Source organism: Phalacrocorax aristotelis, chromosome 8 (genome assembly GCF_949628215.1).
Source record: "Phalacrocorax aristotelis chromosome 8, bGulAri2.1, whole genome shotgun sequence".
In the NCBI taxonomy this organism is placed as follows: domain Eukaryota; kingdom Metazoa; phylum Chordata; class Aves; order Suliformes; family Phalacrocoracidae; genus Phalacrocorax; species Phalacrocorax aristotelis.
In genome coordinates, this window is record NC_134283.1 from 22,543,291 (window position 1) to 22,567,911 (window position 24,621).

Sequence of the window (24,621 nt, forward strand, 5' to 3'; positions counted from 1 at the left end):
ACTCGTACTTACCACATGATAATACTTATAGGTTTTCCAGATAAAACCAGGGAGGAAAGGTTTGTGGCAAACTGCTAGCATCCCATTGGAGAGGAAAGGCTGGGGGTCAGTGCCCTGCATCTTAATGCATGAAGTCTTGGGACATCTGCTCTGCAGAACAAGACAGAGCTGACCAAGGAGCCAGAACAAAGCACCGTCATCTCCCAGCCCTGCAGGTACCACATCTCAGCACACACTCTCCAGGCCAGCCTCCATCTCTGGAGTTAGCAGCGATGCTCCTCAGGAGTTCGCTTTGGCCTCTGTAACCCAGATAAGCAGATACTTATGAAGACTCTTGAGCACAATAACCCACTTTGCTGCCCTTTCTAAATCCCCAGGAGACTTGGTACACCCAGCTTTGGTTAGCAGAAGGCAAGAGCTTGAACTATTAACAAAGCAATAATGAGCAGAATCAAACATCCATTGCAGCATCCTTGGAAACACACTTTCTAGACAGCAAAATAGCATCTAGTCTGCAAGTAGATGCAGGAAGGTCAAAGCAGATTAATTACTATGGCAGACAGGGTGCAAGCTGCTCTCAAGGTTTTAAGCATTATGGGGATTTTCCTGTATGCAGGTTAAGGAATGAGGCTCTTGCCAGCCCATTTGGGAACAAACATCCAACAATGTGGCATGAGTTAGCAGAATTCCTTTTGTCTTAGTGCCAGGTTTGCTGGTATTGACTTTTGTGCTTTCATGTATTTCTTCTTGATGAAGCACGATCCAGCCCTAAACCAGAATTAGTTCTAAATCAGAACTTCAGTGCTGTGAGTACAAGGGACTCCAGAACTAATAAAACCGAGAAAAATTTGGCTAGAAGCTAGATAATCAGTAAAAAAACTTGGCATGTCCATCTTAAACATGAAATAATGATACATAGGTAAGCTACGCTTTTTCCTGCTCTGGGTACATTAGTGAATTTCATATTAAAGTCGCAACTAAACACATAAATCTATAAACAGACAACCTTTACTCCCCCTTTAAGCTATTTTTTTCTAAATTGAAGGAACATTGCTACAAAATAGAAGGAGCCTTAAGTATTAAAAAACCGCTGTGTTACCTACAAACATGAGTACAGCAGTAAAACTTATTCTTTAAATATCTTGAAAAAATGAATATATTTTTAAAGCTAAAACTACCATATTCAGCTCTGATAGTGCAACAAAAAAAAAAAAAAGGAAAAACTTACTAGTTTCTTTATCAGAAAGAGTTTTATCTAACAAAAAAGAGCTTAGTTGTGGATGGGAGATGTATATGTATGTCTGCAATGCCTCTTCACCCTTTGATTGGCCTGTTTGAAAATCACTTTCCAATCAATCAACAACTTTAGATACTTAAAGGTGGGGGGCAAAGCTGGAATAAATTAATTAAAGTAGATAAGCAGCTAGTGAGGTAGGTAGCTGAGGGTAATGTGAGTTTTCAGTGTCTGTTGTGGTCTCTGTTTACATTTTAATCTATAAAGCATACAGAAACATAATGGTTAATTTTTTTATTATCTTTAGTTTAAACAAATTTAAAGCTAATAGGAATGTAAAAGGTGTGTTATAGTCTGAAATGTTTTCTTCCTGTGTTGGTAGTAAGAAAGTAAACACATCATTCACTTAGTTTTGCCTTTCCTTCTGATACTTCCGAATGCTGTTGATGTTTCCATTACCTTCCTTTTGTTATCCCTGCATGTCATGCACTAGTCACAAGACCCAAACTGACTGAGCTCTGTGGACAAGAGGTTATTTAAATCATTGAGTTTGAGTTGATTCATTTCAATCTCTTCTTAAACACTTAAATCATATTTTCAAAATCACTTTTTCATGTGCTCTGGGGTTTTTAAGTATTTGGTCAATATCAGCAAGAGGACAACTATGATTCAGTATGTGGGGGAGTATGGCATATAAGACTCTTCCCTTCTCAGTCCTGCCCTGCTAGGCTTTATCTATAGCTTGTAGGTTCCCAGTGTCACAATCTCCTGGACTACTGAAGACAAGGGAGAACAATTCATCACTGAGCATGCCACATTGCAAGATTCCTAGCTAAAAGAAATGCAATTAAATACCACGCTTAAGAAAAATATGATGTGTTTCCTGAAATTAAACCTTTAACTCAACTTGTGAGCTTCAGCCTCCTCCTATGTTTTCTTGAATCTCTTCAAGCTAAAGCAGAAGTTCAAGTAGGTACTTCTATCTTATGCTAAATAACATCTTTTCTGTCCATAGGAGACACTCAAAATGGGAACTTAGCAAAATGGGAACTTTTATGGAACTAATATTCTGTCAGCTGATAGGTAGCTGATCTTCTATCTATCGGAAGATAGGTCTATCAGATCATGAGATGTGTGTGCAGCTGTGGCACCAAAAGCCTCAAAATGAAGCATCTGTCTTTAAAAAAAATACTGTGCAGTTAAACATCAGAAGTTAAATATCTAATTGAGAACAAAGTCTTGTTTATTCCTCTGACTTTTTTTTATAGTTAAAAAACAAAATTCACATACAATATAAGCATGCTATGTGATGGAGCTGAGGAGTGTTGCTGGAGCTTTTGGGAGCTCTTTTAATCATATTGGGTATGCAGGAGGGCTGCTGGGAGGAAGAAAACTCATAGATTCTCCAGGACACCTGGTACTTCTCACCCTGCGTCTAAAGATCAGCCCCAAAAATGTGTCATTTTGCATTGTCTCACCATATTTTTAGCTATCACTGCAGGATGCAATATGTTGGTAAGTTCAGGAGATGGCATTGGTCTCTTAAAGGCAGGAAGGTAACAGCCTCTTCTTTATTTTTTGTAAAAGTTCAGATCAATTACCAAAGGTGAAGGAAAGATTTACAGGGATGCTTTTAGCTGATAGCTTCCCCACAGGGATTTGCAAAGGCCCATCAGTTGCACAAATCCCACCTAGCTTCAGGCTTCTTGAGATATCTAGAGGATATTGTCGTGTGCTTACCTGTAGGTCTCCCTATGCCACTGTGTTTTTTAAAGCGCACCGTAGGCAATTCTAGAGGAATACTTTGGATTAAAACTGAAAGGACACCATGGGGATTCTGAAGGACTCAGCTGTGACTTCCATGCTGGCGTTATGTTATGATCTGGGTAATGTGAGTCCATCCCAGGAGGAGGCAGCCATCCAAATGGGGCTGTGAGGTTAATGCTGCTGATTTGCCAAGAACCAGTTGCACATACAGCTGAGCCCTCTCCTGCAGCGGAGAAATGGGACTGCTTAGGAGCTGTTTCTATCTTGCGCCCTTTGAGCCCCATCTGGGGATGTCTCTCACATTTTACGTGTCTCGTGGCTGTATCAAGAAGTGGGTATGTGGTGTATGAGGCTGGGAAGGTTGGTTGCTCTTAATGCAGTGGCTTGGCATGACCTTGGGGACCGGTCCATAAGGCCTCTTGTTCTGTTTCTGGCATGCAGTCCAAAGTCAGGCAAGTCTGCCATTCACTTTCCTTGCTGGAGGAATTGCAACCACAATCTGCTATAGTGAAAGTGAGTTGTGGGACTTCAGTAAATAAATATCTGATGTAGTCCAGTAGTAAAATGATCTACAGTTGTCTTATCTTTGCTTCTTCACGCAAAAATCATTGAAATGGAAATTAAAAGGAAAAACCTACGGACTATTCAATATTGTGACATTATTGCACCACAAATGAGATAATGAGAAAGCATTGATCCTGGTAAGAAAGCATAAATACATGCTGATGGACCATGGCTACATGGGACAGTATGTTCACCTGCTGACCTCCAGAAAGCATTGTTTTCCAAAGAGGGGTTTTGGGGAAATAAGAACATTGTCCTGGAGACTGGTGAAAGGTCTGGCCTTGAGCTCCGCTGTGTGAAAGTGTTATTGATTAGTGAGAGAACTCCAGACCACAGAAGAGAATAAACTTTTGTCCTCTGTGGTCTCAATATGGGTGAGTGTCCTTATTCTTCTGGTGGAGAAATCTTACTCTTCCCTCAGAGAAGCATGCACAGAGCTCCAGGCCAGCAGTTGGCTCTGATGCCGGGATGTAGGGGAATAGACAGGGATCGGCGACCGGAAGATCACGGGATGTGACAGAAAGATAGACTCCTCCCCATAGGAGTGGCAGGAACAGGAAGCGCAAGAGCTATATAAGCGTGTGACGCAGCTAAATAAACGGACATTTTGTATCCATCATATTGATGTCTGTGCATCACTGTCCCCAGGGTGGGTAGAGCCCTGTGACCTGGAGATATGCGGTCCAAGATAAGTTCTCCCTTAGAAGCGTACAGCTACACCAGGATATGAACTCCATTCACCTGTGTCAAATAGGGGAATATATCATTAGTGATACACTAATGATTCCAGAATCATTAGTGATACATATATCTGTGTAGTACCATTTAACTATTTGAGAATAGTTTTCTTCTGTGACAGGGCTGAAAGTACTTCTTTCTTCTTCCTTGTAATATTTAGTTCTTTTTTCAAGTTATCTGTATTTATTGTAGGCCAAGAGGGGTACCTGGTCTTTTGTAGTCTCTAGTCTACCAGGCTACATAGTTTCTTTTCCACTTATTCTCACTAAAGTGTTTTTGCAGCTTTCCACTACATTTTCCCCTCAGCTCTCTGATTTTTCTGCCTGCATCAAAGCACTTTCATAGCAAACAGCCCATTTGTTCATCCCAAGCCTGATGTACTGCTTACCCGTTTTGCTGCTTCTATCCCTTCAGAAAGTACAACTCCCCTCAAATCCCCAAGTGATCCTTTTCTCTATACCCTGTCTCTACCAAGTTCCTTGACACAAGTGCTTTCACTTCCACAAACTCCCATAGCCACAACCTGAGTCTTATCCTTTAGCCTTTAACACCTGTCCTAGAACTGGCAGGTGGAGATGCTGGCTGGTCTTAGGGCATCTCTGCTCTTTTCCTAATATCTGGTATCATTTGTTCACAGATTTGGTCAAGCTGCTTTCTCTTTCTGCCTCAGTCTTAGAAAGCTGGTGAGTTTTTACTGAGCTAGCATACAATTTACGAATGCTGCATCTGTTTTCCTGCCAGTGAACCCTTTACATTAACTGAACTCCTAAAAGCCTTTTCCCCACTGCCCTTACAGGAGGGCTCTTCAGGACTGCACATTTTGGGTAGCTAGAAGCTTTTTTCTGACATCTCACCTAACTGAACACGCGTCTCCCCAGCTCCCTGGTGCCTATCTTAAGTTTCTGTATCTCTCCTGCCTCTGCGGTAATTTCAGGCCATCATTGGAGATTGCTTAGTTTTCATTTTGCTCAGCTAACTATGAAAAGCTTTTTGAACATCTGGTTTTCTGCTCCCCTGGTCATGTCTTTTCTGCATTCACTATGGTTGGAGGTCTCTTTCCTGAAGATGCACAACGAGAAGCAGACACGTCACTTCAGGCAGGTCTTCCTAGAGATTTCTACTAAAATGATCTGTAGGGGAAAAATATATATGGCATATAATTTGATCTTTTTTATCTTTTTTTTTTTGTGTGGCTAGTAACACTCCTGTGGCTGTCTAAGATAGCTAGTGTACAAACAAATTATGAGTTTCCAAACTGCTGCAAAAATCCTGATTAGTTCTTAAGGTAATTTGAGTAATTTTTAATCAGCCCTGACACCTGCATTCTGGGAATTAGTGGAAGAGCAAAATCTTTCTGGGCTTCATCTGTTTCACCTTCTTCCAAAACACTGAGGCAGAATCTTGGCTTTTTCCTGACAGAATCAGGAAAAAAAAGTCCCCCAGATGGAGATAAAGGTGAGCACTGCAGCCATGAGGGAGGGCATGGTAATGCCTGTAGGACTTTGCTGGGGAGATGCATTCTCCTGGACTAGGCTGACATGATTTGTCTCCACTGTGTAGACACCCTGTTAATCTTTCTGCAGCCCAGTTCCCTTTCCCAAAAGGTTGATGTGCTGTACACGTGAGAAGACTGCAAGGTAATTTGATGCCGTGATAATGTGAGCACACGGGGAAGTGGGAGACTTACCCTAAAGCATTAATTAAATGCTTGCAAAATACTTCACAATGCTTCTTTAGATAGAAATTGCTGTAGGAATGTAAAGCATTGTTATAAAATTATTTCAAGTGATTGCATCTGCATCCTGTAGCAGTTGAAGTTCTAGCTACAGAAATGGGGCTTCAATGACACCCAAGTCAATAAGATCTGGATTATAGATATAATTTGCTGTAGACACATACATACCAAAGGAGACGACTGAGGTTCTTTCTGGGCAGATGACTGGCAATACTTTCTTAAGGATTATGCAATCTATTCAGTAACTTTTTTTTTAGATAGATCTGCTTTGAAGTACTTGTACAGGAGCTGAAGCTTAATTGGTTTTTTCTCTTCCTCTCTACAGTGTTATTGGCACAAATGCCCTCACTGCTCAAATGAACTTTTTTTAGTAAACTTTTATCTAGTACTTGTCCAGCCAATGCAGCATTACAGGTTAAAACTCAAGTAATTTTTGTTGCTGTTAAATAACAGACACTGCAGAAAGATAGATAAAATGGTCCCTTTTTGATAATCCTATTTTCCATGTAAATCCAAACTGGGGAGCAGATTGTCTTAGATGAGAGTAAATTGGGAAGAGCTCTCAGGCTGTCTGATCTCTCTTGTCTGCTTTGCAAAAAAGAATCAGATTAATGAACGTAATCAGATTAAAGCTAAACAAGGGAACATATCTGGGGGGCATCAGAACTCTGCTGATACCAAAGAACTGTATGGAAAATCTGCATAAAAGGGCCTAACATTACTCTATGATTTAATTTAGTGGGAGCAAATAATGGCTTTCAAAGAAGTCCTGAGTGCTGGCAAGAGGAACATGGGTTTCCAGAGGGCAAAAAGACTTGGGGGACCTAGGAAGTGGCTCTAAGACCCTGGCTGTAGGTGAGGGTTGCTTGGGGTGACAGTGACTTGCAGAGTCCTTTGGTGTGATGAGTTGTGTAGATAGGCAAGTAATGTGGGGTCTTTTTAGACACAGGGTTTGATGCAGTTAAGTCTACCTAAAACCATCTCTGCTATCAGCCTATTGTGTTCTGTATAGAAAAACAATGCTGAAGGGAAAGAAGAATATACACTGAGGAGGTAGAGATAGAGATGGCCGAGGTTCAGAAAGACAAGAATGAGAGAGAATGACAAAAAGGAGGTATATCTGAAAAAGGAGGGGGAACATGGTAAAAACAGAATGAGAAAGGAGGGCATGGAAGAGGAAATGATAGACCAATATTAGACCCTTAATGTTGATTTTTCCACTGCCTCCAGCAAACAGAGTGCAGGGTGCGCCATGCCCGTGCCACGTATTCCTGAAGTGGCAGCACAGATACCCACTGATCTTTGTAGAAGGGGCATTTTAATTTTTCTAAGAGAAAGTAAATAAGAAATTGAAGTGTAAACATGAGGAAGAAAAGGTCAAGAACTTGAGGGGAATGGGTATTTACAGTTTCTGTTCAGATCCATTTTCTGTTTCTTCAGTGCCAATTGTATCTCAACAAATACCTGTTATCAACAGAACTTGCTGCTACACATGATGCCTAAATCCCGCTAGTTGTTACAGATTCACAGCCTGTGCTGGAATTGAGGCAGGGACTGTGGGTTTCTGCTTTCCAACATGAAGAATCTCTCTCTAAAAGTGCCTGGGTCTTTCTGGCTGCATTTATTACCTTGTTTGACTTTAAAGTTCTCTGAGAGAGTTTCCTGGGGCAGCCAAGGGGATGTTTGATGTGGGCTCTTCAAGACCAACATGCAAACATGAATAAGAATAAATATTATTAATAAGACTAATAACAAGTAATAAGAAATGCTATGAGACTGGAAACTGGTGTAGCTCAGTTTTCTAAGTTGTTTTTTTTTTTTTTTGTCTAGGAATTGACAAGCTCTGATTAAGATTTTTTGCCTCCTTGGGATATTTATAAATTATGCTCCCACGTGGCCTTTCTGGATCTAGTAAGCCATGAGGGCCTATTGTAGCTGTAGCCTTCGCCTGGGGCACATAAAGTCTCTGCTCATCACCAATTTTCATACAAATTTTTTGGCATTTAATCATCTTGGAAACATCTATGGCTCTGTAAAATGTGGATCACATCAGTTGTCAGGATCAGACATTATTGCACAGAGAGAGACATATGACAAGGTTGTTTTAAGCTTTGTTTCCAAATATTTCCAAAGCTAAAATTAGAGGGGCAGATGGTGGGGTCTCTGATTTTTTTTTTTCCTGTGTCTTCCATAACGTAACAGAGCTGAACATAGGTTTAGCATATTTGAAGACAGATTTGCTTTTGAGATGGGTGAGGCAATTAAATGTGAGGGAAAAAAACCTGGCTGGAGCTACTGAGACATCACCCCTGGTTGCCATGGGAAGAGCATGAAGTGAGATACGGAAAAGTCTCGTTGGTCGTTGCAGTAGTAGGTGGTGCAGATCGTCTTGCAGAGTCTGCACGCTCCCAGTGAGCTCATGCCATGCTCCCAGGGGTTTGAATTGCAAAGGAGCAGGTGACTTCAGCTGCTAGCTGGTGCCCAATTGATGCAAGAGTGTGCAAATCTATGCAGATCTGTTGTCAGCTGCTCCTCTCTGGGAGGCTGCTGAAAAGTTGTGTGTGTGTGTGTGCGTGTGTGTGTGAACCTTCTAGGCTTAATCTGCATTATAAAGTGTGCGTGCATGCGTCTAAGCTTTATGCAGAGCTCTAGGGCATGTGTGTCATAGGAGGTGAGACCAGAAAAGCAGATGCCCTGAACATGCCCCTCCTACTCAGGGATTAGAGATGCTCTGGGGAAACCAGAGAGAAATTGGGACACACCTCCCTGACTCTCCGCCAGAGACAGCAACAGCTTCTGCAGGTTCAATGGGCCTCTGCTCTTTGGTCAAATAAAACACTGCAGCTCCATTTCCAGCAACCATCCCCTTCTTTCAGTTAAGCAGAGGGGAGGAGGATGGCCTATGCTGAGGAAGACAGGTAAGGTGCTGTGAAATAGGGGATGCACAGACATCCAGGCTGGAAGAGGCTAGCAAAACTGCATCATTTTTCCTTGCCTCTTCTTTCTGCTGGGCACTCAATAATGTCAGGCAAGCACTGCTCAGAAGTAAACATATTTTTACTGAAGAGGAATCTGGCCATCTGCCTGTGTCAGGTGCTGTCATTACAAAATATGGCAATGACCATGGCAGGTGACCTTGGGAAAGGTTATGGGCCAGAAGAGGCAAATATGGTGTGGAGAGGCATACACTGCAAATATGTATGGCAGTATGCCCCTCGCTGAAATGTAACCCTTTATCTGTTTATTGGGATATGTCTGCTTTTTACATGGATTTGCTTTCAACCAACCTAGAAGTGCAAAGAGGGCAGGGTGGGTTTTTTTCATGCCATAAAAGATGTGTCACTGGTGACAGTCCTGTGTTTTGCAACAGATGTGTTTCTCTGGTGGATGACAGCAATCAAAATAAAGGGGATTGTGTTTTCAGCTGATCCTGTGATTTAATCCGAAGCGATGCTACTGAGCACTATTATTAGGGGTGCATTGTTGGAGTGGAGTAGCTATAGGGGGCTTTGTGCTACATGTATTAATTCTGGCTGTCAAAAAGCTTGCACAGACCTCGGGCTCTCACAGTTCCAGGCTAAACGTTACATTTGGTGATCCATAGGTCAAACTCCCCCTCCCCTCCTGCTAGGCAGGTGTCTCCTTCATATTCAGAAATTATCTGTTCCTGCTGGTCACTTTTGATCCTGTGCATCCAGAAGACTTCTGAAAACTAAATATTGCAAGCAGGGTGCTGCAAGTTAATGTTGGCATCGCTGTGCTCTCAGCACTGGGAACATCTCTTGTGTGTCCAAAGTGTTTGGGATGGAGAGGGCTCTGCAAGGCCCCTGCAGGCCCACTGAAGCTCCTCTCAGGCAAGGCGAGTTACGCAGCACTGGAGTTCTACTTCTTGGGTTGAGAAATATTTTAACGCCTTCTGTTTGGAAGGAAAAAAATTCCCACAAACTCAGCACAATGCAGTCAATCCCAATGTCTTTAGCAGACATGGAATCAGGTTCATCCCACACTCGTGAATTTTCTGGGAGTATGGGGATAATATCCATTTTCTTAAAATTTATTTTGCAAGGGTGTATTCACATTTAAAAAAAAAATACAAAAAACCCCAGGGGATTAGTGGTCAAGTGGAAGAGCTGATCCTAATGACCTCGTTCTTTTCTCCTGTCTGCCACAGGTATGTCAAAAGCTTGAGAATTACATTTAAATGCTCTCGGTTTCCTCTAATTTCTAAACAAGGATTACAGTTATTCAACAGAGAAATTGTGGGGAATCATTCATTAATGTATTTAAAGCACTTTTAAAGCTTTTGTCTGGGAGCAAGGGATAATATAGTCAGTGTAGTCTTCATTAATGTCACTTCATAGCTTTTTCTTATTTCAAGAGCTCATGGTACACTTGGAAAATTCATTGATATGTTACAGTAAATAAAATTCCTCGTTTCCAGACCTTTCCTTTGAAAAGAATTTCAGCTAAGTATGACTCTTCATTTTAATTCATAGATACTGAAGTTATTGCAGGTTTATGACATACTCGGGTGTTTTTGACATCACAGTTTGCAACTAGGAGCATGTTTGATGTATCAGACGTTAGACAGGACTTACGTCAGAAGCTGGACAGCTGGGAGATGAAAATGCTCAAAAGATATCCATGCAAAAACTACCTACCTTGTTCAGTATAAAGGAGGAAAAAGCACTATAGAACTGAGATCTGCATTTGAATATCTGATACTTCAGTTTAGATGAACTAGGTGTATGCTGACAGTCAAATCCTCTTCATCAATGGTCTGAGATCTCCTGGAGTGTGGACCACCACTTTGAAAGCTTTTCTGTATATTCTGTAAGGCTGCAGACAGCAGAATCACACACTGACTAAGATTTGCACCTCTGGAAACAAGCGACTTGATTTAAAAAAAAAAAATCACGAAGGAGACAGTGGCTGCTTATCAGCATCTCTAGTCAATTTTACATCCTCTTCAACCTCGCAGTATCTGATTCTCTCACCCTTTAATAAGCAGATCAGCTTTTCATATAGAGAACCTGCTGCCCCTGCCTGTGTTGGTTCACTCTGTAAACTGGTCCTCTACCATATACAGTCATTAATTCTACTCATCTATAGTAGTGGTTGAGTCGCTATCAAGAAATGCTATCACTACGCTTGCTTTTGATGAGAGTTTCCAATCAACCTTGATATTAACTTTCAGAAGACACCCAAATTGTTCTATTGGAAACAGGATTATGGGATTATTCTGCTATTGATTGTGTTTCACAACTGCAATTAATGCATCTGAAGAGTACTGGACTGGCAGGCCTAAAAATTGAAGCCTTGTCTCTTCCAATGAGACAGATACACAACAGGCAGTGTAATGCCAGCTTCTGTCTCACCTTCTATCATTGTGCTTCAGCACTGGATAAGACATATTTTTTGCCAAGGTATTTGAGCACTTCCCCTTTTAAATCAGACAGCATAAGCCCAGGAGCCCAAATTCCTGTTTTTAATTTCTGTTTTGATGTTGACTGATGCCATTGGGCCTCTTGCTTAGGACTAGACTGCAGGTGTGACCCACTGCCCACCCTGTGGGAGAGGAGAGGACGAATGAAATCTCCCTGTTTAGCCTCCTGTACTGAAACAACGAGGTATCAAGAAAATGGATGTTTGAGATGCATTACCAGCCCCAGAAGGAAGCACTGGGAGCTGATGGCACTCATTGCTTCGGAAGACTGGGTTCTACTTCTGTGTAGATGATGCTTGCCCCATGTCCCAGTAGTCTACTGATTGCAGAGGGCAATGTCTACTCCTTCATCAGCACAGCATCCCAGCCATGCTGCGCAGGTGCCCTTGGACTTCTCTCCTTTTGTATTTCTCCATCACCAGTTGGACATTCCTGTACAGAATGTTCCTGTACGGACACGTATAGGCTTCAATTTCTCAGTCTAATTGTGCTTTTGCATTCCTTCAATAACTCAGGAGAGACCAGAGCCCATCAGAAGCAGGAGTGGTTCTGCCTCGTGATATTTCTGTGATCCAGGTTTCATCAGCCATTCCTCCACTATAGAATGAAACCAGCAAAGATGATTTGAATGATTTGCCTCTGGCCAGGAGTAAAATATATGTGATTAAAAGTAAAACATCTTCAGTAGTAGCAGTGAAGCTCCTACTATTTTATTCTTAATGATTTTTTTTTCTTTGCACCTTTTCAGGAATTTTATCCTTTGAAGCTTGTTCTTTGGATGGCTTTATAGCCTCACTGACATGTTCTCCTTTTGCAGAAATAGTTACGAGGTGTATAAGGAAACAGCAGATTGGTTACGCACCCGTACCATCCAGCGCCCAAAGACTGCCATCATCTGTGGATCTGGACTGGGAGGTCTGGCTGATGTGCTGGATAACAAGACAGTCTTTCTGTATGAGGACATCCCTCATTTCCCACGGAGCACAGGTTAGTGCAAACTAGGGCATCAGCAACCCATCCGTCAGCAGCCTGCAACAGCCTTACAGTGAGATAACTCAAGTCAATGTGCACCCCTTGGCAGTGGTCTGCAAACCAGTCCCTCAGTGGTGAAATGTGTGTTCACAGTAAAAAAAAAACCCTACATATATTTGTGCTATGGTATTTGTTTAACTTTCAGGTCCCAGTTTTGCAGTTCTTGGCCCTCCTGTAATGCATAATCATCAACTGACAAATCCCTCTAAAGTCAAAGACCTTGAGACCTGTAACTAAAATGACACTTTATTAATTTCCAGTTGCAGGGCATGTTGGCAGATTGGTGTTTGGAGAGCTGAATGGACAGCCTTGCGTGTGTATGCAGGGACGTTTCCACTGTTACGAAGGATACTCTGTCAGCACGGTGAGTTCTCCTTAACAAAATCTTTCATGTAGGAGGAGATGCATTATAAACAATGCAAAAATGACTGCTTGATTTGATATCTAGCTGCAGGAGGTTAGCTCTTGCAATGAACTTATGTTGCTTTTGCAATGAATCTTGCTTAGGTTTTAGGTTTCTCCCCAAAAAATAAAATAGGGAGTTCAAACCAAGAGGTAGTCAGCTTCTCCTAGGTGAAGCTGATGCTGCACAGCCGCACAAAGTGGTTAGCCCTGCTATACTCGCAGGACAAAATAGTATATCGCACAAGGCAGATTAATTCACATGCTTTAACTCAGTCATTTTAAACATGATTTAAATCAGCAACCAGGAAACTTTGAGTGATAAGAAAAATCTATTTTAATCTTCCTTTGCATTTGTATATTTCACAGCTTTTTTTCACACCCCAACCCCCCCGCCCCGAAAAAAACTCCCTGGCTAGTGTAACTTGGTATACTCTCCAGTATCTGTGTTTATGTTACCTAACATGCATGTATGTACATTTCTGTTATTTATTTACTGGCTGATAGTTTTGTGTGTTCTTTTTTATTTGGATAGCTTTTGAGGTTTCACTTGTGGCTGAGGTCAGTTTGCATTTGGATATAAACTGCAATACTTGGCACCACTCAACTTCTTATAGAACAGAACTATTTTAAATGCACTTGATACAAAACTAGGTTTACCGAAACATGTTTGTATATCAAAATTAACTCATTTCTTAAAGAAGCTGTGTCCAAATTAGGAAGTTTTCTGCTCACAGCTTCATTAGTGTTTTAGAGATATCAGATATCAATGAGATTCCTTCCCGACTCCTCCAAATCAAACTCCTTTTGGTATTTTTCCTCAGTTCTCAATTTTTCTTTAGCTTTGGATAAGCAGGTCACTGAAGGGAATTAACGTGAATAAAATGAAATGAATGAAGTAATCTCTATGCTTCTGTGAAACACATCACTGCTGTAGAAAGCTGGTTTATCAATTACACTCCAAGCCCATGTGCATAAGCAGTTACTTCAGTCAGCACAGTGATTTGATCTTTGCAAGACCTTGGCAGTGAGGAAAAATTATCTGCATATTCTTTTTGTACTGCATTTATTTGACCTTAGTGCAGCTATAAGAAATATGGGCTTGATTTTTAATGGTATTCATTTCAAGATGTTTTTTAAACGTATTAAAAAATAATAAATCTTTCATTTAAATTAAAGGAAAATTTAAAATTGGAGAAAAATTTGTTTTGTCTCCTTGTAGCCTCATATAGACCCTTCTCTGCATCATGTAAGCTGTCCACAAATTGCAATACTACAAATGTAGTAGTAGTAGCTGTCTGTGAATTGCAACACTCATTGCATATATGCCTTTGGTTCTTGCAGGTCGCTTTTCCAATCAGGGTCTTCTTTCTCCTGGGGGTGCAGATCTTGATTGTCACAAATGCTGCTGGGGGACTCAATCCCCACTTCCAGGTAGGGGACATCATGTTCATAAGAGATCACATCAGCTTGTTTGGCTTAGGAGGGCAGAATCCGCTGTGTGGACCAAACGATGAGAGGTAAGAAGGCATCAGCTCCATGTTACCAATTAATGCTTTCTTCCTCCAGCTGCAGGCTAGGACTGCCAGTTGCACCTGCTGGCAAATATTTGCTGGGAGGTAGAGTTTGGCTCCAGGTACCCATGAAGGAAAAGTTAAAGCAATGCTCTGCGTGCTGTGCCACCTGCCCTGCCTTCACCAAGCACCTACTCTTTGTTGTTGCTTACTCTTATAAGCCTGTAAGGAGTTTATATGCAAACCCCCAGAAGGTTTTGGTTTATAAAAGTAGGTTTCCGATCGTTCTCCTGACATGGCCAGCTGTACTGTCTGCTAAGGAGACACTGATGTCTCTTCTTGTCAGTCCCTCTCTCTGCAAGTTCCTTTTAATTGAGCAATCTGGTAAACTGCAGTGTCTCCAGCCTGCATTTATCAACAGCTGTTTCTGGAGTGATGCAGCTGATACAACAGAGGCCAGGCGGTAAGCTGATAGCAGAGCAAGGATAAAACCTCAAAATCTCCTGATATCCACCTTTGTACCCAGGTCATTAAACTGAGGTATCTTTGTTAACATCATGTAGTCACTGAAGGCATCAGTCTGAGAGGTGGTTGTCTTGGCAGCCTCTTGGGAGACCTCTAGATCTACAAGAGTGTCCTGCTGCTGGTTGATCTGGGAAATCAGGTTTCCTATACTAGCTGTGTAGCAGGATCCTTAACCTGTGGTCAGTGCACAGAGCAGCTTGTAACATATCTTCACTCCTGGGGTGCAGTTGCCACCAAGCATAGAGTTGCTTAGAGCAGGAGGTTGGACTAGATGACCTCTTGAGGTCCCTTCCAACCTGAATTAATCTGTAATCCTAAAACCCTTCCAAGGCAACATCAGACTGATAGGGTGGAAGGCAACCAGCACCAGCAAGGTCATAGCACTGAGAGGAGACGTGCCAGATGGGCCAGTGCTTACAAAAGGAAGCCCTTTGGCTCTCAAATAGGGCTAAAAAGAGGGTGAGGACACATCCACTGGAGATTCAAGCTGAGCAAAGGAGAGCACATCAGGTGTCAGGAATGTCAGCATGGAAGCAGTGAAGATCTAGGGCTGTCAAGAGTTTCATAGCAGGAAAGAAAGAGGCTGGACTGTGATAAGGACATAACTGTAGCAAGAATTATTTCCTAACCAACCTGGTAGTAGAGAAGCCAGATGAAAATCAGATGTGTGAAGCCAGAGGACAAGCAAAAGAGGTGGTGAAGGATGTGATAGTGTATGAGCAAAGAATGAGTTTAGATAATGACATGGCCAAATTCATTGTTAGGTTGGTACCTTCATCTTGAAAAAAGGACATGTTTGCAGGGCAGGCACCTGGACTGGCCTGAGAACTTTCCAAAAAGAAAGTTCTGGCTGAGAATAAGGTGGTCTGCCTGGTTTCCAGTTAAAGTTAGTTCCTTCCTGATGTAATGCTAGACCTGGCTCCTGCTTCTGAAGAAATCTGAAAGGTGCTAGCAACTACATCAGGAGAAATAAATGCTGTTCTGCAATTCAAATGGCAAGAGGACAGTACCCATGTAGAGCTGAACATTTTTACATCTTCATAGGTATTGGAGTGGGTTGGAGGAAAGAATGATCACAAGCACAGAAGCTACATGCAGGAGTGTTTAAAGCTCTCTGGGCTTGCATAATCACTCAGGAACAGGAGGAGAAATACCAACCGAACAATAACTCCCTCTGGACAACATTCAGAGGCAGCTTAGCTGTCTCATTGCCTCCCAAGAGCAGCTTCCCAGTGAAGACTGCAGTGTTCTTGGAGGTGACTTTTGTACTGCTGACCAAGGCATCAAAATGGGCAAAAGGTCTTTATGAATCAGCTTTCAAAGTATTTCAGAGCTTTAGCTGAGCAAACTCCTCCTAAAATCCAGTCCAGCTCAGCCACCAGGAAGGATTTTTCAAAGCACAACAGAGAAAAACTAGAGGCAATGAAGAGATGTGGAAAGGGAATATACTGCAAGAATCTGAGGACCAAATTTAATAAATTAGAGATTGGCTTCTGCATTGCTGGCCATCCTTCTGGAAAGAGAAGCAATTGTCATGGTGATAAATACTTATTACCTTAGACCAGACGGGAAAGTTTGGTTTTCATTTATATAATATTTTAGTGTTCATAAACATAAAATAAGCCACCTACTACCCTAAACATTCAGCTGGAAAAAACATGTAAATAGCAGAAGCTCTAATAGCCTGGATAAGGGACCTGGTCTACTGCTACTGAACTGAGTTGGTGAACATGGCTGGGAGTTTATTTTCCAGATTTTCTCAGCAGCAGCGTACCAGTCTTTGCCATCTGCTTCTGCTCTCCTAGAGTCAGTAGTTTGATTTGCTCAGTCAGGAGCAGGACTGAGCTGTTACATTAAGACCCAAAGCGAGCAAGAGACCCAGCCTTAAAGCACAGGATGAAGGCTGCCTCAAATATGGGCCTGGAGGTTCAACATGTGCCACTGTCCCCATTTCTCTGCAAGGGAGGGCACCTAGTATGGGATGCTGTTGCCTAAATGTAGACACCTAATACCATCTGACACTCTACTCAGTATCCAATACCCATTCTCTGGGGTTGGCAAGTGCATTATAAGACCTACAGGATGCATGCATGCTCTGGAGAGGCATCTGAGGGGCAGGCAGAACCATTGGGGCATCTCAAATAGGCAATTGGATTGCACTTCTACCCTAAAAGGGTCTCCAAGCTTGTACTTGGTGTGATCTTGCTGTGCCAGGAACCAAATGCAGAACTGGACACTCTTTCCTGGGATGTATTTTCTGACTAGCAAGCTTTGTTCATCTGCCTTCCAAAGAAAGTAGTTCCTTGAGGCCCTTCAAACTAGATGGTAAAGGGGAAAGACTGAAATCTCATGTGACTTGTCCAGCACATCCAACTCTCTCTCTGTTTCAGGCATGTGGGTGTTAATGTGGTGACAGGACAGCCCTTGCTGTTGTGGTACAGGGCATCGCTCTTCAGGAGCCTGGTTTAATATCTGCCTGGTGTTATGAGCCTTAAATGTAGTGACTGATGCTCCATCAGGCCCTGATCAAACCCCGGCACTGGGACAACCTTTGGGACTCGTGCCACTGGGAGCCTGTCTGCAAGCTGTTGTGCCAGAGAAGAAAAGGGTAGCAGCTGTCTTATGGACAATGTTTAAAAGCCACCATGGCCAGTTATTGGGGAGAGAGATAATGATCATCAGTGCTCTCTGGAGATAGGAGTCCTTGGAAAGACCATTTCTGATGGGTTTGTGTGGTAGGAACGTGGTGCCAGACCTTCCAACAGCCATGACCTCTACATGCTGAGGGTCTTGGGCGATTAGATCTAGCAGGAATGTTATGATGGCAGAAGTATTTGATGATGAGGCTGGGATGAGAGAGATTGCATCTGTGGCAGGTCTGCCCTTAACATTTCCCTTTTCGGCAAAGGATGAGCATCACTGAACCAATGGAGAGAAACTAGCACTAGCAGTGTCAGCATGGCTCTGTCCTTTACTGCCTCGCAGGTTTGGAGTGAGGTTTCCCTGCATGTCAGATGCTTATGAGCAAGATCTGCTTGGCCTGGCAATGAAGAGTGCACAGGAGCTTGGCTTTCTGAGCTTCATCCAAGAAGGAGTGTACTGTCAGCTGGCTGGTCCTTGCTATGAAACCATTGCTGAGTGCCGCATGCTGCAGGTGCTGGGCGCAGATGCTGTAGGTAAGCTGGCTGGGCTGGTAGGGTTGCTTGGGCATAGGGAATAAAGTTAATTCAGCTCAAGGCTGACTTTATTCAGTCTTGGACTCTTTAAGTCTCCAGGGCCTAGAGAAATTAGCTCTGTATATTTCTGCCTAATTCTGTAGTGGCTTAGTGCAGCTTGTAGGATAGATCTACAGAGAGTCTGTGTGCTTACAGCTGCCTGGGACAGGGATCCCAGCACAATGTTGTTTTTATTTCCCAGACACAAATCTCCCATGCTCAGATGGCTTGACTTCAGCAGGACTGAGGCCCAGTCAGAAATAAAGTCCATTTTTCTATTATTCTTTTTTTAAATCTGGCACTGTAAGGATTTTCACTGTGCCTCTTCCCTACAAAGCAGCACTTCATAAGAAACTTTGTTGTTTAGGGATGGTAATTATGGAAATCTTCCTAACCACATACAAGGAAGTTAAGTGTTATCATCCATACTCCTCCAGCTTTGAGCCCTCCATCATTGAAGCAGCTCATGGAAGCTTGATCCCTCCATCATTGAAGCAGTTCATTAATATCTGCAGATTCATTGTGTAAGGAAAGGAGCTCAGCTTCCCACAAAGCCATTTTTCTTTGCAATAGCCTTTTTAGCCGAGGAAGAGAAGAGCCACATGATACAGCACATCAGTATTTCCTTTAGCAAGGCTGCGAGCAGTCTGACATGTCGCGAGTTGAGAGAGACAGCATGCAGGAATCAAATGTGGGTGGTTTATTGTGCTGAGCAGGGTTGTAACTGTAGTGCTACAACTGTTACAGCCTTACAAGTATCGCTGCCTTTAACTATTACATAGCTCAGAAATAGAGAGCTGTGGGTGAGTAAGACAAGGGCATGTTCTGAAGGTAGGATCATGATCTGCAGCCTTGGAGAGATCTTGTTTTGATGTAAGTCCTGACTCACCCTGGTCCTTTCCCGTCCTACTGTAGGCATGAGTACTGTCCCAGAAGTAATTGTAGCCAGGCACTGTGGCCTCCGAGTCCTTGGGATCTCCCTCATCACCAACAAAGTGGTGATGAACTACAACAGTCAAGAGAAAGCCAACCACGAGGAAGTGCTGCACGTCTCGGTCGTCCGGACTGAAGCCCTGCAGAAATTGGTCACACATCTCCTTGGAAAGCTGGGGGAAAGCACAAACTCTCTGTGACGTCCAGCCATTTATCATTCAATTGTAACACGTGAACGCTAGCAAGTGCTGAGGGAGAGCTGTTGGTGAGACTGTCCCCTTCTGCTGTCCTGATTTTGAATAGACCTTTTGATCTTTGTCCCTGTACTTTAGCTGGTCTGGTGCAGAGGTTTGCTTTGAAGTTTGCCAGAATGATCACCTTGGTAGCAACCAGTGACCAAAACGGCTTTCTGGCACCTAAACAAACAGCGTCTGACCTCTGGCATATTCCCTAACCCATATGTCAGCAATGAGCCCCTCAGTACCGTAAGCTCCAGCTCCCCGACATTCTGCTGCAGAGTGTTTGCTGTTTCTTGCCCATGGTGCTGCCTCTCTCAGCAGAATCCTGCCCTGAGTCTCTGCTCCTCCATTGCACAGGGTCCCTGCACTGTGACTCTGGTCAAGAGTGGTTGCAGGGCTTGGTGCCTGCTGGGCATGCGTTGGTAGTACCTGATCTGAAGCTGGTGGAAGTCCACAAAAAGAGTCTGTGTTTTGGATGAGGACCTGGTATGTAAAATAAACTAGACTAAAGATGACATCTGTCTGGAACAAGCAATGCTGCAAAGCAAGCAGATTGCAATTGATTTTACAGCTTTGAAAACCATTGCATCCCCATGCATGGTGTCATGTTCCCTTACCACCCCTGAAGGTCTCTTCAGAAAGGCCTCACTTTGCTCTCTTCTTGGCTCTTCATGAGCAGCCACAGAGCTAAGTAGCTGTTTTTACAATGCAGCATGCCCCAAACACCCCCTCACGCTTCTCTACTCTGTTTCCTGCCTTGAATCACTATTGCCCTGTTTTACAGGGGGAGTAAGTACAGCTTGGGTGCGAGGCATGACTTGTCCATACACAGTGTAAAAGCGGCCAAGCTCGAAACAGGATCTAGGTCCAGCTCCGCCTGGTTTTGTTCCTTCTGTTTCTGGATGTTTCTGACATCAGCAGCTTAAGCCACTTGCACTGGAGACCTTTTGGTTTCCCAAGACAGAGAGATCAGTTTGACCCAGCGTTTCACCCCAGCTTTGCTCTTCTGCAGTGCCTGCAGCAGATGTTGGAGTACCAATAGTTTGTGAAGGTTAGTGGTGTGAAATTACAGTGGAAATTATTTTGGAACAGCTATGATACTTTTCTGGCTTTCCTGGTTCTCTTTCACAAAGAAATTGAGCCTAGCAGTGAGTAAAGGACAAACAGAAGAGGCCACCATGCTCTGTCTTACCAGCATGCCAATGGTCTACCAAGGGAGGGTGACTGTTCACCAGAACACTGCATTATTCATTGTTTCCCCAAAGGTCAACCTGAACTGTGGATGCAGCTGGATGTGAGACAGTGACTGTAATTACTAGGTAACCTTTTTCCTTTCATTTATCTTGGAGTTCTCTATACAGCCTATCACTGTCATAGCTAAATATTTTCAGCTGACACATTGGTCTGAACTGAAGACACCCAACTGGTCATGGAGAGCTCCCCATCTGTCTTCTAAAATTCAGCTGATCAATTGTTTACCATTGATGCTCACTCTCTGTTGCGGCCTTCAGCCTCCCATGTCATTTCTTCAGCTCTGGGCACAAAAGGGCATTGTGGCCTGGTGAGTTTTTTCTGGATGGGTGTTTGCTTGAAGCTCTTTGTACTGCAACTACTGTTGTCAACTGCACCAATTAATGGTGCAGATGTTGCCACCAGGAGGAACAGAGTTGTGCTGTTCATGTCCTCCATGAAAAGGTAGCACTTCAGGTGTAGGAGAGATCTTGGGGTGGCCACCCTGTCTCCTTCTCTTCCCCTGGGCGGGGTTAGCTGGGGTCAGGCCTGACAAACATCTGCCCAGCCTGGTCTTGAGGGCTTCTGGAGGGCAAGGATTCATTGCCTGTGCTCTACTGGATGTCACTTGTTCAGCAACTCCTGGCATTTGGAGGAGCGCCCTGAGACAGCAGCTCTTTCTGTTTGGTGGGTCTGACTGTCAAGACAGTCTTAGAGACCAGCTTTGGTGGTGATATGCAAAGGGAGAGACTGCAGGTCCCTCTCCCGCAAGGCTGTTGCCTTTTCAGGTCTAGCAGGAGTGAATTGCTCGTCAACAGTGGCAGCAAAAGCAGTGAAATACGAGAAGTGGCAGATGTGCAGAGCAAGAAGGATCCACTCTTACCTTCTCCCTTTTCAGACTTGTCCCAATATGGGCTTGTTACAGGGCAGAGAGAGAGCAGATAATTTCACTTGCCTAGAAAATGGTGCTTCACATTCATCTAATTAATACTTGGTAAATACAAAGTCTCTCAAGTGTGAGTGGAAGACAGCTGTGCAGCTGGCTGTAGCTACAGAGCAGCCAGAGTAGCTAAGGCTGGGATTTCAGCAGACTTCATTAATTAGAGTCAGGCTGGACTGCAATATGAAGGGAAGCATCCAAAAAAACCTGCTATTGTGCTGGTACTTCTTAAGCCTGGCTTGAGAAGTCGAGGGGCTTGGCAGCAGCACCTGCTTTCAGTAGGCTGGGTGCACTCCTCTCTCCAGCTGTACTGGAGGCAGAGTGTGAGACCTGGACTGTGCACTTATATCTGAATACAACCTAAATACAACTTAAAATTTAATCAGAAAATCACCATGCAGCTAAATTTGTGAAAAATTATGCCTGTTCTTAAAGAAATATTTTCTAAGTAGCATTTGAGCCCTCTAACAGTCTATCTTTTTTCTGCTGTGGGAGGTTGACTTGGATGGCTCACACTCTGCATGGACATCCTGATTTTTGTCCCTGTAAATGATGAGAGGGGAAGAAGCCTTGGGAGCTTTGGAAGGGTTTGGGTATACTTTTAATCCTTTCTTTTTTTTCTTCTGAAGGCTGAAATACAATGATGCAAGTGGGGAAGATGTGAAGGGGAAAAACTGGGAGGAAATAAAACCTGCTGTGATCCTGAAAACAGTGGGTTTTGTTTGCTGCACTAGTACCACTGATTAGAAAAGTAAGAGTCACTTAGCTGTACCCCTTGCATCCAACCCCTCAGCTGGAGGACAGCCCTGGGGGACCAAAGCACTGAGGCTCAAAGCTCAGGATAATCAGGACCAATATTTGCCCAGCACTTTACACAGGTATTTCTTACTGATCCCCCTGGGCTGAGGAACTCAGATGAAAAAATACCAGGAACCAAAGGACCTCAACTAACTTTTGAGTAGCTGAAAGCTATGATGGGCTGTAGTGGTACTGGTGCAGCAAGTCATCCGCACCAGAAGCAGGATGCAGTTTCCTTGATGCTGCTCACTAGGCATCCTGTGGGACATGGCACTTTGGCACACTTCTGCTGTTGAATCCTGTGCCTTTTATTTCATGCTCCTTGGTGCTTTCTGGCAATGCCATGGCTGAAATGAGTAGGTGGTAACACAGTCTCGGCTTCCTTTCCACTCCTGTACACTATGCCACTTATCTAATTATTAAATTTAGGCTATTACTGTCATAAGAATAAGCTGGAAGATGGATAAAAAGCTAAAAAACCCTAGCAAGTAGAAAAAGAGAACCCCGAATTGTATGGCTAATCCTGGCTTTTTCAGTGCTACGGTCCTGCTGGGAAGTGGATACCACTGGCACAGGCAGCCCCATGCTGCAGTGCCTGTGGCAGGGGGACCCACGGAAGGCCAGAGAAAACTTTTCAGGTCATGGGCTCCTCCTGTTTCCAGTCCCCTGGAGAAGATGGAGGTGTTATATTGATACCCTCGTGTGATTAACATAAAAGTGTGATGTCAAGAGGAGAGATCTCTGATACAACCCTTGGCTGGACCATGTAATGAGTTTTTAGAGAGAGATCTCTGCTGTTATCTGAGAAACAACGCTGCAACCTCCCCCCAAAAGACCTGATTTTGTGACCTGTCCGTTTTCCTTTGCAAGGCTCAGTTTCCCAGACTTTTTTACGTGAGATTTTGCTGTTTGCAGTCTTTTCTACATAAAAGTAAATTGAAAAGATTTTTTAAAAAAAAACCAAACACCTATCTGTCCCAGCTCAGCAGCTGAACATATGGTTTGCCTTCAAGTTATCAAAATTCACTTAGATGTTTCTCTTTATTGAAAACCTGCAGCTGAATTAAGGTGTTTCTGCTATGGTGAGGTTATTTTTTCCCAAAAGCTTTAGGTCTTCACAGCAAGAATTTCATATGCTAGAAAGAATTAAATTCTTCCCTCCCAGGCAGAATATGCAGAGCAAGAGGGAGCGATGTGGTGCAGGTCATGGCAGTTGGCTGATCTCTGTTCATTGCTGAATTAAAGCCTGACTCTGTAAGCAGCGTGATGGTCTATTATTTCCAAAATATCACAGCACTTTCAGAGGGGAGTTGGTTTAAGAGCCAGAATGGTTGTGAAGGCTGGAGGGGACCATCCAACCTTTTCTCCTGCTAAAGGGATGTCCTCTCCTGCCATGCTCGAAGCCTGGACACCCATGCTAGGAGATCGCTTCAAACAGAAGAACAACCACCACTTGCTTTCCTCACCCAAAGCTTCACGGCCTGCTCTCTAAAACCCTGTTTCTCAATCTTGGCAAACCCCTTCCTGGAGTAATGAGCCCTCCTTGCCCTGCCCTGTGCTTCATAGAGGCAACTTAAGGAAACGTTTCCCCAGGGCTAGTGAGGAGCGGATTCAGGGCAATGCCTGAGTCCAAATTTTGCTCCCAGGTGCTAACTTGGAGCAACCTTGGGTCTTAACAGAGAGGCGTGTGTCCTGGGGCAGCATGACTGCTGGGCTATTGACCCAGAGCCATTCCTGCTGTGGGCTGGGGCTCTGCTCCCTGCAGAGCAGATGATGGACCAGTGCTGGGGACTGATGTCCCCTTCTACCCCCAGCCTGGGCACACCTGGGAACACATCCCTAAACCCAGCCCTGCAGAGGCAGTGAGTGTCCACTCTCAGCTCCGAGGAAAACTTCTATGGAGGGAGAGGGATAGAAAAGCACTGGGTTCTGCTGAGGAAAGCTGTGCTCTGATAACGGAGAAAGGAGGATCCATGCCAGACCCCAGGAAATGTGTAGGATACCCTTCAGTGTTTGCATGTGTGCTTGAAGGCTGCGTTGTGCAGCAGGGAGGAGAAGGTCATCCTGCTGCTCTGTGTCCTGGCATGGCTCTCCTTATGGGATGCTGGTGCAGCATCTTGCTTCCCATGCCTGGAGTCCGGTGTCCTGCCCTTCCCTGGCTTCCCACGGTGTATAAGCCAGGCTTGGGGCCATTTCTATGGCACTGACCCCCTCCAGTAACTAAGCCTGCTCCCTCTATGATTTGGGGGGAGAACCTTGCACCCCCTTTTCTCCCAGCCAAGAGACAAAAACAAGAGGCACCAGCACCC

The 24,621-nt window shown here is 43.8% G+C and overlaps 1 protein-coding gene across 1 annotated transcript; it reads left to right on the plus strand.

The window, feature by feature from the left end:
• Positions 1-15: 15 nt before the first annotated feature.
• On the plus strand, positions 16-23,566 carry PNP (purine nucleoside phosphorylase). The gene is made up of 7 exons (XM_075102122.1): positions 16-59; positions 135-215; positions 12,302-12,471; positions 12,777-12,880; positions 14,263-14,438; positions 17,943-18,133; positions 19,088-23,566. Exons 1-7 carry the CDS (start codon positions 16-18, stop codon positions 19,303-19,305), a joined length of 984 nt encoding a protein of 327 aa, XP_074958223.1. The 3' UTR covers positions 19,306-23,566.
• Positions 23,567-24,621: the final 1,055 nt, after the last annotated feature.